Consider the following 18900-nt stretch of genomic DNA (forward strand, 5'->3'; position numbering starts at 1 on the left):
TCCCTGGTGGCGCAGTAGTTGAGAGTCCGCCTGCCGATGCAGGGGACACGGGTTCGTGCCCCGGTCCGGGAAGATCCCACATTCTGCAGAGCGGCTGGGCCCGTGAGCCATGGCCGCTGGGCCTGCGCGTCTGGAGCCTGTGCTCCGCAACGAGAGGGGCCACAACAGTGAGAGGCCCGCGTATAGCAAAAAAAAAATTTTGATTTTTAAAAATTTAAAAAAAAATATTTATGATACTTTTGAAAACTAGACTTTAAAGAAGACCAATTCTTCTCTTAACTTTGGTTGCATTCAGGAATAACCTGAAATTTAAGTAGTTTTTTTTTTTAGGAACATTGTGACTACATTGGTTTAAAACACTAAAACATTTAAACTTTACTATTTCACTACTGTAAAAGTAGAGCTGGAGTTGAAATAACCTTTTTTTTTTTTTTGCCTTTTCTAATTGTCTATTCAATAATTCCCAGTTATATTTCTTTGTTCTCTTGAATTGACTTATTTCCCAGATCCAGAAGCGCTTTCCTGCTTTAACTTTTTTCTTTTTTTTTCAGGCCCCAGCTGTGTCAATGGGGAAGAAAGTAATTCTGCTTACTTTGGTGAAACAGTGTTGGAGACAAAACAAGAAGTTATTTCCAAATAATTAAATTCAGAGTTCTTCTTAAATTATAAATTGCCCTCTTATTTCTAGTGAGTAATGATTATCTATTTTATTGTTTTTTTGTTTTTTGGGTTTTTTTGCGGTACGCAGGCCTCTCACTGTTGTGGCCTCTCCCATTGCGGAGCACAGGCTCCAGACGCACAGGCTCAGCAGCCATGGCTCACGGGCCCAGCCGCTCCACGGGCATGTGGGATCTTCCCAGACCAGGGCACGAACCCGTGTCCCCTGCATCAGCAGGCGGACTCTCAACCACTGCGCCACCAGGGAAGCCCTGATTATCTCTTTTAATGGAAGTGTTGACAAACCAAAAACCATAGAAGTGACCTCTAAGTCCTGCCTAGCCCATTTACTTGCAAAATAAACAAATTCTTACATTCCAGAAGACAAAAACCATATCTATTCATAATTTATCCATGTCTTCAGTCTACACAAATGCTACTAATAAAAATATTACACCAATTTGGTATTTCAGAGAATTCTGCTCCTTGCTTCCTATTAAGAAAAATGAAAGACAATCACAATATCAAATTAATTTCTGAAAAAATATTATCCAAATTTTTCATTAAAAAATATAGAAGGTACTTCCCTGGTGGTCCAGTGGTTAAGACTCCACGCTCCCAGTGCGGGGGGCCCCGGGTTCGATCCCTGGTCAGGGAACTGGATCCCGCATGCATGCTGCAACTAAAAGGTCCTACGAGCCGCAACTAAGACCCAGGGTAGCCAAATAAATAAATAAATATTTAAATATATATATATATATATATATATATAGAAAATGAAGACAGCACCGTAAACTAAATAAAACTTCCATTTCTTATAGTAGTCTAAATCTCATAAAAGTATTGCTTTTCCTAGAATTGATAACAGCAAAGTACTGCCTATAGCTACTTATAATTTAATAACTCTTTTTATAATTTCATAAAAGCACATCTTCCTGACAATTCTCTGGACGCCTTTAGAAACTTTATATTCATTGACTCTCTAATGTTATATTTGTTCTTTTCCCTACTGAGAAGACCTCACTTGGCAAAAATTCATGAGTAACTCAAAAGATAAGAACTCTAGGACATCATGAACACACAGCACTGCAAAAACCTTCTACATTCTTAGGCTCTTTATAGTAAAGTTACCAGTAGTTGCGAACAGTAGTTGGTATTCTTAGATATTACTTAAGTGTGATGAATACTATTTGCCTTTTGGGGGTGTTTAGGTCATGTGCCAAGAATCATATATTCCCTAAACTTAACATGTATCTGGAGGGCATCACTTTCTCAAGATTTCCAAACTAACTCCAAATGACAGCACCTAGTTTTTGCCTCCTCGAATTCACTTCTTTGATCCTCCAATGATGCTTTTAAAAACACCTATGTTTCCTCTTGCACAGTACAGACATGTCTGGTGATCTAGGTGAACAAAGTCAGGGTTTCACCTTGTCAAAGTAAAAAGAGCCGTGCAGAGGTGAAAATTTGTAACAGCGAGGAAGATTTTTTTTTTTTTTTCGGTACGCGGGCCTCTCAGTGTTGTGGTCTCTCCCGTTGCAGAGCACAGGCTCCAGACGCGCAGGCCCAGCGGCCATGGCTCACGGGCCCAGCCGCTCCGCGGCATGTGGGACCCTCCCGGACCAGGGCACGAACCCGTGTCCCCTGCATTGGCAGGTGGACTCCCAACCACTGTGCCACCAGGGAAGCCAGCCCACGAGGAAGATTTTGGAAAGGGTAGAAGTAGAGCAAAATTTACTGATATAGTGTCCAGTGATGAGAGTTATATTAGCTCATTTAATTAAAATACCAAAATGGGATTTAATAAAGCATGTATATTTGGGAAATAATATACTCATCATAAAATTCAGAGTGGGGAAAAAAAGAGGTATATGAGAAAATCCATTTATAATCCAAAAATTTTGGCCTGAAAATGTCAAGAACATATCAGATTTTCTGAAGGAGTGGCTATATTTTACATCTTGGGACCCGTGCTGCCAGACCCCACACACCTACCTCTGGATCCAGAATAACCTTTTAAGCTTTTCTTCTACCTACTCTTCTCAAAGTCTAGTTTCTCTTGCTCATCAATCTGTTATAGCTGTTTGTCAACTAGGTACCCCTTTTCTCTCTGTCGTCTTCTGAGACAAGACTCATGATCACCAGGGAAAGGGGGTCAGAAAAGGAAGTAATCAGAGAATATTGCCACATTACCTAAGCCAGTTACTTCCTTAACTTTTTCGAACTAGAGCAGGCAGGAAAGACTCTTTTCTCTTTGGTCAAGATCCTGGGAAAAGGTAAGTTTACAACTGCCCACAGCCACAGAGTTTAGCCCCTAGGAAATGCAGTAGGAGAAAATAAAAGCAAAATCAAGAAAGAAACAGAGAAATGCAGATAACCAGGGTGGATTAAGCCCCTGACTACATACCTACACGTTCCTTAAGTTAAATATAGTTTTTAATTAATATAGATTGATTTTCTCCTACATCAATTTTTTCTCAACTGGGTCATTCCATTGAAAAACACACTTTTATATATTTCCACCTTTTAAAAAATAAAAAAAACTGCCTTCATATCATATTTATCTTCAGGTTATCACAGCCCCACTTCTCTTCTCCTTTTGAAAAGTCAACAATATTTACTGTCTGCACTTCCTCTTCTATCCACTCCAATCCGACGTTCACTTCCACCACTACAGGGCAACTGCTTTGTCGAGATCCCCAGCAACCTCAGCCTCTACTTTCCCGATCCAATGGTGGGTCTCTGTCGTGAGCTTACTCAAACTTCTGGAGCATCTGACACTGACTATGCCTTCTTTCTTAAAATATTTCCTTCATATACTTCAGCACTCTAGATTCTCCCGGTTCCCCTCATACCTCACTGGTCACGTCTTCTCTTTCTTCTTTCCAGGATCCTTCTCCTCTCAGCATTCAGTCCTTCACTTTGCATCGTGATCTCCATGTTTCTCAACGTTTTTTTTTTTTTCCCCATTATTGATCAGGCCCAACTGAGCCTGTTTCAACTTCTTTTTCCCCTAATTGCCTCCATCTCCAAGAAATTTTAATACCACAGATAATACATAAAACCTAGGCACCGTCCTTAATTCCTAAACTTAACATGTATCTGGAGGGCATGTATCTGTCCCCACCCCGATCAACTTCCTAAATCTAATCCAACAGCAAATCCTGCCAGCTATTCGTTCAAACTATATCTCAAATCAGACCTCTCTGCTACCTCCCTCTACCAGCTCACCGCAAGACCCTCAACAGGCCTTTTACTTCTACTCCTGCCTCTTTTCTGCAGTCTAATATCCACGCAGTAACTACATAATCTTTTCAAAAGATAGACCACACATCCTTACTTAGCTCGAAACTCCTAAATGGGGCTAGACTTTCAGTAAGTATACTGACATTATACTTAAAATAAATCCCACATTCTTTATTAGGCCCTTCAAGGCCTTATGAGATCTGGCCCCTGTTTATCCCAGTGACCTTGCTTGTCTCCTACCACTCTCCCCATTCCTAATGACCATCTAGCTACACCAGCCTTCTATAGTCCCCTAAATACATTGAGGTCATTTCAGCCTCAGAGCCTTAGCCTGGTTGATCTCTAAACCTGGAATATACTTCATCCAGACCTTCCCGTGACTCACTCTCTCTCATCACTCAGGTCTATAATCAAATATCACTTCTTTGGGAAGTTCCTCATTGACTACGTTACTTAAATAGCCCCCACCCTACCTAGTCACCGACCATGTATTACCCTGCTTTACTTGTATAATATCACTAATCTGTTCCAGCAGTCCTGTGAGTGTGTATATATCTACACACACACACACACACACACACACACACACACACGCAGATTTGTTCATTATCTGTCTTCCTAAAAGAGTTCTAACTTCATGAAGGTAGGATATCTATTTTGCTCAAGGCTCTAACCCCAAAACCCAGAATAATGCCAGTGAGTCACTTGCAATTAATAAAATCATTGATGACAGAGTATCCTTGCAACAAATTTCCCATTACTTGAAGTAACTTGAGTCTCTCTCTTTATCTTCTGCCACTAAAAAAAGACTTATTAAGACATACAAACTGCTCAAACTTTAAAATAAAGCTCTGTAGTAAAAAAAAAAAAAAAAAGAAGACATAGTATACTGTAACTTCAAGCCAATCAACAAAGCATGTTGAACAATCAGTTATGCACAGTAACTTATTAAGTGTTTAGTTTTGTGATAAATTCAGCCTCCAGTACTTAATATAGTGCAGGTTCCATTAGAAACTAGAGTGATTACTTTTGGGGCATTACTGAAAAACACTCAAAGAATCTAGACACAGTCCTAAAACATATATCCACTAACTTAAAACTTAAGCTTCCCTTTTTTTCAAAAGCTTCCAATAACACATCTAAAAGAGAATGCAGTGTAAAGTCATGGTCAGATTCATGCAATTGAGCATGCTCATTAAAAACAGATGAGAGAAATTTAAACAACTACCAAAGCAGATCAATCTTCAACTATCTCACACTGCAATCTGGGATATGCTTACCTTTGCTAAGGTCACAGGCTCTGGATCAGTGGGTATGCAGCTAGCACACAGAAACCTATTATTATTCATTGTAGTAGAGCTGTAGCACTATTGTTAAAATTCTGCCACAAAATATTTGGTACTGGTCAAAACATGGAAAATAAGGATGTTAGAATTCTATATTCTTACAATATATAATTCAGAAACCAAATAAGCATATGTAAAGGGTAAAGAATTTCTTGGGCCTCCCCTTTCTAATTACTCACCCTCCCATTTCCCCTTTTCCTAGGCCACCTCTATCCCCTTCCAAAACGTTCAAGGCAAAGAACTGTCACTCAAGTTCTTCACGAGAAGTAAATTCTGCGAAGGATTTGAAAATGGCTAGTGATAGTGCCATCTAGCAATGAAGAATTATTCTGTCAACTAGTTTCTTGCCTGTCTTAGCTTAAATTCATTTTTTATTAACCTAACAATATCTTTTCAATCCATAACCAACATAATTATCCAGAAAGAAAATACTGACATTTATTACATTAAGATGTAATAAGATGTAATCCCAACTTCCAACTCTTATACATAGTGGTAGTACTTTTTGAACAAAATCCTTGCTGAAATGAAAATTTTTTTAGATGTTCAACTTTTTAAAATGTCAGGAGAGTACTTCTCTTTTTCTTTAAGCATAATCAGATCTACCAGTTCTTAAGAAAACCCTTTACTTGATCATACTACCTATTTGTAACTACCATTCAATTTCCTCCATTTTCTTGCCTACCCCTTAAATAGGGGATTACCCATATATCTACTTCCTATCTACTCATTCTCTTAAATCATTTTTTATTGTGGCAAAATACGTATAACATAAAATTTACCATCTTAACCATTTTTAAGTGTATAGTTCAATGGTATTAAGTATTCATATTGTTGTGTAACCATCACCACCATCCAACTCTACAACTCTCTTCATCTTGCAAAATGGACACTCTGTACCAATTAACCAATAACTCCCCATTCCCCTCCCCCTAGCCCCTGGCAACCACTACTCTACTGTCTCTATGATTTTGACTATTCTAGGTATCTCATATAAGCAGAATCATACTGTATTTGCCTTTTTGTGACTGACTTATTTCACTTAGCATAATGTCTTCAAGGTTCATCCATGTCGTAACATATGGAAGAATTTCCTTACTTTTTAAGACTGAATAATACTCCATTGTATATCACGTTTTGTTTATCCATTTATCTGTTGATGGACATGTGGGTTGCTTCCACTTAAATCTTTTTAAATATTTATTCCGTGTGTATATGTGAGTCAATTCCCCATACCAATGTTTAAAGTGATATCCTGTAGGTCAATGATTTTCTTCTTGTCATATCTAATGGCTTTTTTCCAATACACTGTATTTCTCTATTTAGCACTACTGGCCACTTTTCATCTCTCCTCTCTCTATCCCCCAGTGAGAGAGACAGAGAGAGAAGAAATGACTTACAAAGATTCATATAATATAAAGAGAATTAAACATGAAGGATGTCAATGGACCAGAGAAATAAAATCAAACTAAAAGCATGCACAAAATATAAATGAGGTCCTTAATAAAAGCTACAAAAAGTAGACAAAGAAGGAAATAAAATCAGTCACAAATCATCCCCTCAGGAATACAACTATTCTTATTACAGAGAACTAAAAAAAGATTTTTCATGAGGGCTCTCAGCAGATACTTTGCAATATGGTGTACTACGCCCTCAACTATACAACCATCCGTCACTTCCTGAAAACTCTCCTCTACAGACTTTCAAGAAAGTGCACCTCCCTGATTCACCTCCCATGTCTCTGATGGCCATTATTTATTTCATTAGCTAATCCTTTGCTTTTGTCTTATTAGCAGTATTCCCAAGGGGCTATTCTCTTTCCTTTTCCTTCTCTTAGTGAACTCTTAATTCATATAACTCTATGTTACCTTTATATGAGGGAATCACAACTCTATATTGTTATTTCTGTTTTAGAACATAGCCTTTAAGCAGCCATAAGTTCCTAGTGATAAACACCTGTTTTATACTTTTTTTTTTTTAGCTATTACCTGGTAAGGAAAGAAAATTGATGATGGAAATAGAAACTTAATTTCCTTCAATGCAACTGACATTTGCTGTTTCATTTTGTTAGACTGATCTAGACTCTTAGTTTTAAACTAATAACTTAAGTAAGCAGCTGATTTTAAACACTTTGAATCAAAACTATCTAAATGTCCTCCATTTTCAACACCTCGGAAGAACTCACACTGATGCAAAGCGAAAGAGAAACAGAAGACTGGCCAAATGTTAGAGGAATGCTTATTAAGGACCTCTTATTTAAGAGTACCTTAACCAGATGAGAAAGTTAGACAATAAACATTATTTGTACTTTGTACTCTATCTGAATACATAACCATCCACAGAGTGAAAAGATTTTTAAGACTTAATATAAATGCTATGTGATTTATCCTATGTTTTAATCATACATTCCCTCTGAGACATATTTATATATGTAATATAACAGATTATGTGTATACATATGTTTCAGAATTATAGAAATGAATTTTTAGAAATACGTCATATTCAAATCGAAATGGTTATCTAGTATCTGTGAAATCTTTGTTTTCATTGTAATTTGCATTATTTCTATTACAGTTGCTTCTAAATTGCTAAGTAATATTCAGTGGAACTGAAAAAAAGACCCAAGTAAGCATAAAATTTGTTTGAGAAAAGATTTTTGTAAAACTGACCATCTTTGAAGAGGAAAATATTATTACCAACGAACAAGTTCTTCATACAAAAGAGCAGGAACAAAATATTTGTTCCACCTAAAGCAGAATTTGATATAGTGAATCTCCCGCAATAACATATATTTTAACAACCAGAACTTGAACCAGAGTTCTCCTACCCACCCCCTTGCCAAACCAAGGATTAGTAAAGCAAAATTTAACACACATCCATGTGGAACTAGTTCCCAGTTGGTGGGGTAAGGGAGGAAAGGACAATAAGATGTTCAAGAAAGCCTATTGTTTTCTAGATAGTCCATCACAGTGAAAAGTGGACAGCCCTCATTTTTACCTTCTGCAGAAGGTTCTGTTACTGTACTCCAAACTTGAGGTATCCCTTGAGTCTGTGAACACAGCAGAGGAGAAATGTAGAATAATTCAGGTATACAGAAAACCATAAGGCAAATTCACAATTTTAGAATAGTACTTCCTTAAATTATAAGAAAAGTGTCATCATATGATGAATATATAAAAGTTGGGTTTTTGTTATTTGAGAAAAAATGAAGGCTCACAATGTATCTAATTCATGTGTCCACACAGAATAGAAATTGTCAAGTTTTCTAAAGCCCAAAGTACAGAGAGATGTAATAGGCAGTCGGTCGCTGCATCCTATTCTGAGAGGTGGTCTCTATTTCAGGACAAAACCAAGAAAGAACTATAAAGGAAGACAGAGCTATCTCAAAGTCAAGTATCTTCTATAGATTAAAAAGTCATAATTAATCCCAGAAAATCAGTACATGCAATGACCCTAAGTCTCCAAAAGTCAAGTATCCTGAAGTAAAACAGGAAGAGTGCCAACAATAAAAGAGAAGGAGAAAGAGAGAGAAAAGAAGACAACTAAACTAGTAAAAACCAAAACAGTCCTGACGAAGAGATCTGAAATTAAGGGTACAGAAAGACTGAAATACTAACATAGAATAAGATTAAGAAAGATTAGCAATTTATTGCGAGTGCTCTGAATTCATTTGGATAATTATATAATACAAAGAAAGCTATCTGATTAAAAGGAATAAAAACATACTTTATACAAAGTACAAAAATCAATCCTGATTAATATAAAGCAGTGTTTGCAAAATGATCAATTTACCAACTGATCAAGTAATATTTATGCTACTGTTATAGAAAAAAACCCATGTTAATACACTTAAATGTTGGTTGATAGAATAAATGAACAATACGTTCATGTCGACTACTCTCTACATAAAAGAAACTTTGACAACAAAAGACTTTTGTTAGTGGTGCAAATAATGACATCTGTCATTCTGAAACCAGACTCTACCTCAAGGACAGGCCTTCCCTTGTATAAACCACTTTCTGTGGACAATGAAAACCCAGCACCTCTATAGATGGCTAACAACTGCTTCTCCTAGAACTAAAAGTATTGTATAAAAGTTAAAAAGTGTTAAACATCTGGGCTAATAAAACAGCATAAGCATTTGAAGCATATTAAGTGCCTTGTGTTTTTAAAATGTGCTATATTAATTACAAATATCCTGAAAGCTATTAATCCAGTAGAGTCCTTCCCAGGGAAGGGTGACAAAAGGTGAAAAAAGTAAATGTCCCTTTATACACAACTAACTCCTCTGGCCTTACCTGACTTCTGCAGGCAGACTAACATACTTCTTTTTCTATTAACCCACAGTGCCTACTACCTATCTTGATTACAGATAGTATCACATCCTTTAATTACTTGTCAACAGAACTTTCTCCAGTGATAGACTACAGTCAGGTGGAGGACAGAAAACATATTCTTCAGCTGTGTATCTTCAGTATCTGTGTATTTTCATTCTTCCCACTCAAATCCACATTACATTAAACTCACAGCTGATTTTCCTGCCTATAGTGAATTCATCATCCTATAACTCTTCCATATTATATGACTTTCTAAAACAAGAAGCTGTAATAGCTCCTAATATTTAGTGCAAGGATGATAAAAATGTTAAAATACACTACACCACCTCTCACATACGTAGTAAATATTGCCAACCAGTAATTTCTACAGTAATATCCTTCTTTGCTAGTGAGACCAGGCACAGATCAAGCATCCTTAATACAGTCCTCCAGGCAATCACTATCATTTGGTAAGCACTGGTGTATCAGTGGAATCTTACTTGTCATTCTTAAAGCAGTTCATCAGACTTAAACATCAAGGCTCACTAGTCTGGACTCCCTGTCTAACTAACCCTATTTTCTACTATTCCCCAACTCAGAAATATTAGTCTCCAACATCCCCACCATGTGCCACCTTCACACCTGCCTTACAAAAATAGTAACAACGGACAGTCATTGAGCACTTGCTATGTAGTAGGCACTAGTCTAAGCACTTTACATGTACAAATTCATGTCATCCTCAACACTTTGATGTAATAGATAACCTTTACCCCTAACAGATGACAAAACCAAGACACAGAAAGGTTAAGCACTACATGTTAATAGCAAAAGACAAATATTAAAACAATGATTTATTCTTGTGTCGTACACTAAAAAATTACATTTCTGTGCTTCCCTGGTGGCGCAGTGGTTGAGAGTCCGCCTGCCGATGCAGGAGACACGGGTTCGTGCCCCGGTTCGGGAAGATCCCACATGCCACGGAGCGGCTGGGCCCGTGAGCCATGGCCGCTGAGCCTGCGCATCCGGAGCCTGCGCTCCGCAACAGGAGAGACCACAACAGTGAGAGGCCCGCGTATGGCCAAAAAAAAAAACAAAAAAACAAAAAAAATTACATTTCTGACTTATAAACTGTGCTTATTTGAGGGATTTAGGACTAAAGTCTGGAATTACACCTATTCATTTACTCATTTTAATGTGCTAACCTGTATGTATATCCCTCTCTCTTTCTCACTTCTAAGAAAATTTGTTCTCTTTCAAAATCTTGCTGAAGATTCACCTCCCTAATGAAGACTTCCTCATAATAAATCTATTCATTCTCTTAAATTCCCACAATAGAACCACTGACCTAGTATTTAATCAAACCTTCCTGTACTGTTATTTAACATTTCATCTGTGCACATGTAACAATATCGTAAACTCCTGCAAAAACAAGGCCTTATCTTATACTTACTTGTATAAGTGAATATCAGTCACCATAGTGACTGCTATGCCTACTACTGTAAACATACAATATTGTGTTGATGGACGCCACAAAGATAATGGCTACCTTATCTATAATGGTCTACATTTTGAGTTACTCTGCTGATAATGTCAAGCAATGTGCACTGATCCTTTTACATTTTTTTCATTCCAGTCTCATTGTAACCAACAACATACACATGAAAAAGCACATAGATTTTATCAACATTTAGAGATCCATTTATACTTTCACACCCAGAAGAAAATCCTTATGAATATCAAGGATCTATACAAAGGAGATAGTTATAATCTTCCTTACTTTTAGAAATTTAACACCCATAGTCAGGAATTCTTTTCGTTTGTATTTCCTTTATGTAACATTTACATTTTTGCTTTCCTAAACAGAAAGAAAACACTCTTAGTCATTTATCTCTAGCTAGGCTTTATATACACTTCAAAACATCCATCATTAAAGGCCGACATCTTTCATTCTCTCAGACAATTTCAGTTCCTTTAAATTTCTAATCAATAAACAATAATAATAATAATAAAAAACCTTCAGCAAATTTTCCAGATGTCTATTCAATCTGTAAAGCCCAAAATTACACAATGACCTTAGGTAAGATAAGACCTGTGCTGAACAGGATGGAAAGATTACCTCATGAGTGTCACATGTTAAAATAACTATTTAACCTAATGAGTTATCATTTTTAAAAACAGTACATTACTTAATCAGTTTTTTAATCTACTATGGTCCCTAGATCTTATACATAACCAATAATTTTCTATCTATATTTTCCTTCATGAGGTAGCTGGCTACTATTTAACTGCTCATTCATTAATTTTAACAACTGATCCAGTTTATCAAAATCTGTCTGAAATCTAATACTAGTTTTCTAAATAGCTTTCATTTGTATTGGACTGTTGCCATGTGCAAATTAACCAAGCATTCTCTACACACACACACAAAAAGTACATTCAGGTCATGCTGAAATTTTTCTATATGAGATCAGTATCAATTTTTAAGGAACACAACTTTACTTTTTCCCCACTGACAATATTCCATAAAGATCTCAGGTACATTTTACCAACCAGAGAATTGCACACTACAATGGTGAGTATGTAGTCTAATATATCTATTCATTTTATTGATGAATATTAAGAGACTGAATCAAAAACCTTACAAAACTTTAAATAGAGCTGAACATTTTCGTTCGTTCAGCATTATTACAAAGGTAAGTAAGTCAACACTTACTTAGTGCCTATCGAGTGTTGCCAGGAATTATGCCAGGCACTTTTACTACACTACTCATTTAAATCACACAAGAATTGCATTTTACAAGTGAATTTTTAAATATGCCAAATGTCTTAATGTTCATAAACAGAAGGGCCAGGATTTAAATTTGTACAGCTTGAAAGTCCACACGTCTCCTTTAGTATGCTACCTACACTTCCATTTCTAGCAAATTTTCAGGTAACTGAAGGAGGAGCTATATGGGGGCTACCATTTATGGTCTACCTCATTATCCCCTTCCAGAACTCCTGGTCAACCCTCACAGCCTACCACAAACACCACCTTCTGTGTATAATCCTATCAGAGAGTTCATTAGTCCTTCCATACCAGAACAACAAAGCTATGAACATGATGTCTGCTCACCATTCCTTCTTCCTTTTAGCTCAATCTGGCCACAGGCTCTTAGAAATGCTTGTTGCTCAGTTCTCATCTTTGTGCACATTGCCCTTGTCTCCATAATTTAGCAACTTCAACCCTACCTAATACCTCCTTTTAATAAGTTATCTTTAATTATTTTTTAAGGTAAAGTCCTATATCTACTACAGTATTTACTGATTAGGAATTTAACACGCCTTTTTTACCTGTAGTTTTATTAGTACTGTTAGTGCTCTGATTACAACATTGCACAGGTTTTCAGTAGTCTGCTCCAACCCCGATTTTTCCCATAACTTCTAATTTTTAAGTTCATAATTTTGCAAAGCATAAGTTTTCCAGGAGTGCATATATTTCATTATGGCAGAAATGCCTGTACTCAAAGTATGAACTGAATTACTGAGACTGCAATGCTCATGGGGCACTATACACTCATTCATTCAATTCATTAGACAAATCTTTACTGAAAATCAAAGTAAATAAGGCATTGCTCCAGGCACTGAAGACACAACAATGACGGGCAAAGTATGACTGTATGTTTGTGTGTGTATGCATGTGAGTGCATATATGTGTGTATGTACCTATATTCATATTCAACTAAACAACCTTAAATTACATATAATTGCATTCTAATCTCTTTATCAACAATTTCCAAACCTTTTCAGAAGAATTACTTTTTGTTTCTCAAGAGAAATCTTAAACAGAAACAGAATATACCAGATAAAAGCAGAACTCTACCCATTTATCCCTGTCCCTGAGATACCTCCAGGAAACCCGGGGCTTGTCAGGCTGTGATTTAAAAACCACTGATCTAACAACAATGCTCTGCCTTTTTACATGAAGCCTGTAATAAATTAAAAGACTATGACATGGTAAAATCAATTGAGAAAAATGACACTGAGAAAATCAATCAGGTCACCATAAAGCTTCTAGTAGAGGTTTATTTCACTCAACTCCTCTCTCTTCCCTCCCATGCAGCTGTTTTAGTAGGAGCCCTAAAATACTTCCTCCCAAGCCCTAATCCCCTAAGAAGGTTATGTGAGAGACTGGGGTTTGGAGAAAAGGAAGCATAAAGCAGATAATTTAGGCCAACTCTGAAGGCTTAGGGGGAAATCGTCTCATCACCATAATGGTAAAATCTTAGGGGGTGGAAATTAAGGTGAAAGCCTAGGAAAAAAGAGACTTAAGAAGCTATTTAACTTGAAAAGACCTTAAGCTGAAAACAAACATACATTTTCATAAATCACAAAAGATCCCACAAAACTCACCAGGGTGGGAAATCAAAATGGGGTTTAAGTACAGAATGCCCTTGAATTTGGGACACAGTAATAAACAAAATAGACAAAGACCTCCCCCCACCCCGCTTTCTGAGGCTAACATTTTCAGGGGTAGGGGACAGAAGGGAGACAAACATAACAAATAAGTCAATTATATTATAACTTACAAGCTGATTCCTGACATGGGGTAAAGAAAGTGTGAAGCTAAGTAAGAGGGATCAACAAGGGTGCCAAATGACCAAGAGGGGGGCAGGGGGACATGGTTTACAATTTGCAATTTTAAATAGAGTGGTCAGGGTAGGCCTCAAGGAGAGAAGAGCCCGAAAAAGAGATAACGAATTAGCCAGGAGGACATCTGCATTCCTGCAGCAAGGATTCCATCTGGGCAGAGCACATTGAGTGAGAGAAATGGAAAAGACAGAAAACGGAAGAGAGGAGGGTACAGGAGAGGACAGATCATGTAGAGCCTTACAGATCTTTGTAAAGATTTTAACTTTTACTCTGAGCCATTACAGGGTATTGAGCAAATTTGATTTATATCTTAAATAGATTACTCTGCTAAGTGAAGAACAAATTTCAAAAAGCACAAGTATACAGAAGGAGACCCTCAGGCAGCTACCACAATTATCCAGGAAAGGGATGAGGGCTGAACCAGGGTGGTAGCACAACAGGTGGTGAGAAGTGGTCAAATCTTTTTTTTTCCTTCATTCAAACGTAGTTAGTTTTGTGGGCTCCATTCAGCTTACCACAAACTCCAAATCTAGAATATACTAGTGGCAACAGACTCCATTGGATCTCCAAGTCCTTTACTAATATCTATATATTGCTGAGATATCTCATATAAGTAGCCTTACTGAGTTTTTGACCATTCTAGCACTTTCCCCCATGAAACTTATACTCATTTATTTATTAAATAATTAAGTATATTATACTTATTAAATAAATAAGTATACTCATTATTTATTTCTATTCCTACCCAAGTTCATATTACTTTAAAATAATATGGGGAAAGGAAATGGAGACGGTTTTTTTAAGTCTATGTATCTTTCATTAAAGTCAGTGGTATTTTTTTCCTTCTTTCTTTTTCTTCTTCCCGGAGTATTTCATCAGATGCCTCTTTTAGAAAGTGAAAACAAAACCATAAGAACACCTTTTTTTAAAAAAATGTTTATTGAAGTATAGTTGATTTACAATGTTGCGTTAGTTTCACGTGTAGAGCAAAGTGAATCAGTTTTCATATACATATATCCACTCTTTTTTTGGATTCTTCTCCCATATAGGTCATTACAGAGTACTGAGTAGAGTTCCCTGTGCTATACAGTAGGTCCTTATTAGTTATCTATTTTATACATAGTAGTGTGTATATGTCAATCCCAATTTCCCAGTTTATCCCTCCCCTCCCATGCAAACCTTCTTCTATATTAATAATAATACTGAGTTGATGGAATAGTTTCCTGTATTTTCTCATTTCCAAATGTTACCACTGACAGTCTAGTAAACTTTGTTATTTTTTCATAACTCCTACTTGGTAATCTGTCCCACATTCTTTTTAATTTCATTTCGCTACTCAAACTGGCAGAGAAAAATATATGCTACAATATAATTGCTTGACTTTGACAAAAGAATAGAAACATTAGGAAAAAGACATTTTGTTTGACACTGTCACTAAAAAAAGAAAAAGAAAAAAAAACAGACTTTTTTTTTTATGTAGCTTTCTACAATTGGGGATCAAGTTGAGGTTTTAGGCCATACACTTTTCCTGCCCTAAAAAATTACTATCCGTAAGACAGCTTGAGGACTTAAGGGTAGAAAAAGGAATAAAATATAAATTACACAACTGTATCATGCAGTCTTTATCATCAGCAGACTTTGCCTTCTAAAGACTTTAGGAACTGTTCTCCGTAATTAAAAAAAAACTTTGGTGGGGCCTCCTTGGTGGCACAATGGTTAAGAATCCGCCTGCCAATGCAGAGGACACGGGTTTGAGCCCTGGTCTGGGAAGATCCCACATGCCACAGAGCAACTAAGCCGTGCACCACAACTACTGAGCCCACGTGCCACAACTACTGAAGCCCGTGCGCCTAGAGCCCGTGCTCCACAACAAGAAAAACCACCGCAGTGAGAAGCCCGCACAGCACAACGAAGAGTAGCCCCTGCTTGCCGCAACTAGAAAAAGCCCACGCACAGCAACGAAGACCCAACACAGCCAAAAATAAATTAATTAAATAAATTTAAAAAAAAATTAAACTTTGGGATCCACATGTTTATTTGACAAACCTTTTCTAATAATGCCATTTAACAGATGAAACAATGCTCTACAACTTTAAGCTCTCAGACGTGCGTTACCTTATTTATTCTAGTATAAGGTATCAAATTATCTGAAAACAGGCTGACCTTTAATAAATCCTAAGAAAAATTAAAATCATATTTCAAAATAAAAAATGGAACAATTATTTACTAAAATATAAATATCCTCACAGAAATGTTATTTTGATTTGTTTGTAAATCATATGCAATTAGCAAGAAAAGCAGCTCAGGGATTCAGATCACTAAAACAGTCTTACCTTCTGATGTTTTCCATCGTTTCCATAAATCCTCAACAGTTATATGCTTGTCTTCTCTGTGCAGATGGCTGTGTTTATTAGTAGCATCTTTATATTTCATATCTTCTCTGATAAACTATAAAAGAGAAAACACTAAGTTAAGTATACTTAAATTCATTATTTTATTCTCTACAAACAGAAGAAAGTAAAATGTGAAATACAGCAGCTGGTAATTTTCTGATCATAACTGGTGCATGTTTGGTATTTTATACGCACATTCTTAAATGTTTATAAAATTTATTTAATGAGATGTCTTCTAATCATAACAACAACAGCAGCAGTAAAAGTACTTATTTAACTCATTATTTATCAGGTCCTATTGCACATTATATAATAAATGTCATATCTACACACACACACAGTCATTTAACTTCATGGCAGTTCTATAAGGAAAGTATTATGTATTGCCATTTTATAGATAAGAAAACCAAGGCCCAAAGAGGTTAAGTAATTTGCCTAAGGTTGAAAAAATAATGAATGTCAGAGCTGAGATTCCAACCCAAGCAGTTTGGTTACACTCAACAGCATAATGTACTGCCTCAATTATTATACATTTTTACCAAATACTTAATGACAGGGATATTTCAGAACACACTAAATACTAACCTCAATTACTGCATCGTATTTCTGTTCTTCTACCTTTTAAGTCATTACTTATAGTTGAAAGACATGATTACAGTGTTTAGAACTAAAGTATTTTACAAAACTGAAGTAGATCCTCTATTAATCTTACTTCAAAGTATATACAGAGAGAAAACACTAAAAATTTTCTTTGCTAAAAACCAACCTACTCTGTATTGCTTCATTATATAAAATTCTCCAACTGCCCTTCACTGTCTAGCAAATAAAAAGCTAACTTTTTAAGAATTACATACCATTTCCCAATCTTGTCCCTGACAATCTTTTAGGCTTTAACTCTTGACACTTTCCCCAAATCAATCCAATACTCTAATTATATAAAACTAATAGTTTTTATAAATTATTATGCTTTTTCTACCTCAATATTTCTGATCTTTCTTGCTTTGGTATTGTTTTATTTGGTATCTTTATTAATTTTTTTTTCTGATTCCAAAATTATAAGATCATACAAAAGCTTATTTCAGAAATCCATAATGCAGAAAGTAGAAATCTCTTAGAGCTCCAAACTCTAGAGGCATATTTTTCTGACTTTTATATACTGACAATGAACATCACCCTCAAACAAAAGACCAAATTTTACTTTTGAGTAGAGCTGTTCTCTACTGAAACTAAAAAAGAAAACTTTAATAGCTGTAGAGAAATATAGAGAAAATCATTTCACTTTTCTAAGCTAAATAACCTTGGGTACAAATGAAGAAACAAAGTTTTAGGAAAAACCACTACTCTGCATGTGGTCAGCAGACTAGTGTCAGTCAGCAAACTGACACTGGTGTAGAATATACACAGAAATGAAGAAATTTCAGAATTTAGAAACCTTTATAGCAATTAGACAATGCTTTCAAGGAATTTGACCCCAAGCATGAGGTAAATTTACTTGCCATGTAGGTCCTATCCATAATGAACTGGTAACAAAATATCTGGTTCTTCACCATAGAGGTAATCTGGAAAGCACTAATCTAGAAGGCCCACTTTAGCACTTGTATATTATATTGTTCTAAACAATGCCTTACTCTTTTTTTTCCTAAATGCCCCCCCTTTTTTTTAAATTTATTTATTTTTGGCTGTGTTGGGTCTTCGCTGCTGTGCACTGACTTTCTCTAGTTGCGGCGAGCGGGGGTTACTCTTCGCTGTGGTGCACAGGCTTCTCATTTCGGTGGCTTCTCTTGTTGTGAAGCACTGGCTCTAGGTGCACAGGCTTCAGTAGTTGTTGCTCGTGGGCTCTAGAGCACAGGCTCAGCAGTTGTGGCGCACGGGCTTCGTTGCTCCGCAGCATGTGGGATCTTCCTGGACCAGTGCTCGAACCCGTGTCCCCTGCACTGGCAGGCAGATTCTCAACCACTGGGCCACCAGGGAAGCCCCTAAATGTCCTTTTTTAAAGTTATTTTTAAAGGGACCTGCCTCACTGCCTCCACTCCTCCTGTCTATTTCTATTTCCCATTTTCTATTTCCCTATTTCTGCCCATCCCTCTTCCTCTTCTGACTGACATTTTTTGAAACCTGTAGATATACCTGGAAAATATCTGCCACTGAGATGCTCAGAAATTGCCCCTATCTTGGAAGAGATCCAAGAGTTAGAGAGAAATTCTAGAATGAAAAACATGATGATTGACAGAGCAGAGAGGAAGCCTGTCTTGGAAATGGTCCAGTCAGTTGGAACAAATGGCAACTGTTTCATTTATGTGACACATTAAA

General features: G+C 36.6%; 1 protein-coding gene across 2 annotated transcripts in view; it reads right to left on the minus strand.

Moving 5' to 3' along the window:
- The window catches only part of STIM2 (stromal interaction molecule 2), a gene marked incomplete at its 5' end in the record, with an annotated part of 168580 nt that overhangs the window by 46607 nt on the left and 103073 nt on the right, over positions 1-18900 (minus strand). For both annotated transcript variants that reach the window (XM_082653519.1, XM_082653520.1), the window contains one exon: positions 16531-16645. In XM_082653519.1, the coding sequence (XP_082509645.1) occupies positions 16531-16645 (115 nt within the window). The remainder of the gene's footprint in view (positions 1-16530; positions 16646-18900) is intronic.

Source organism: Grampus griseus (genome assembly GCF_964374135.1).
Source record: "Grampus griseus genome assembly, chromosome: 4".
Lineage (NCBI taxonomy): Eukaryota > Metazoa > Chordata > Mammalia > Artiodactyla > Delphinidae > Grampus > Grampus griseus.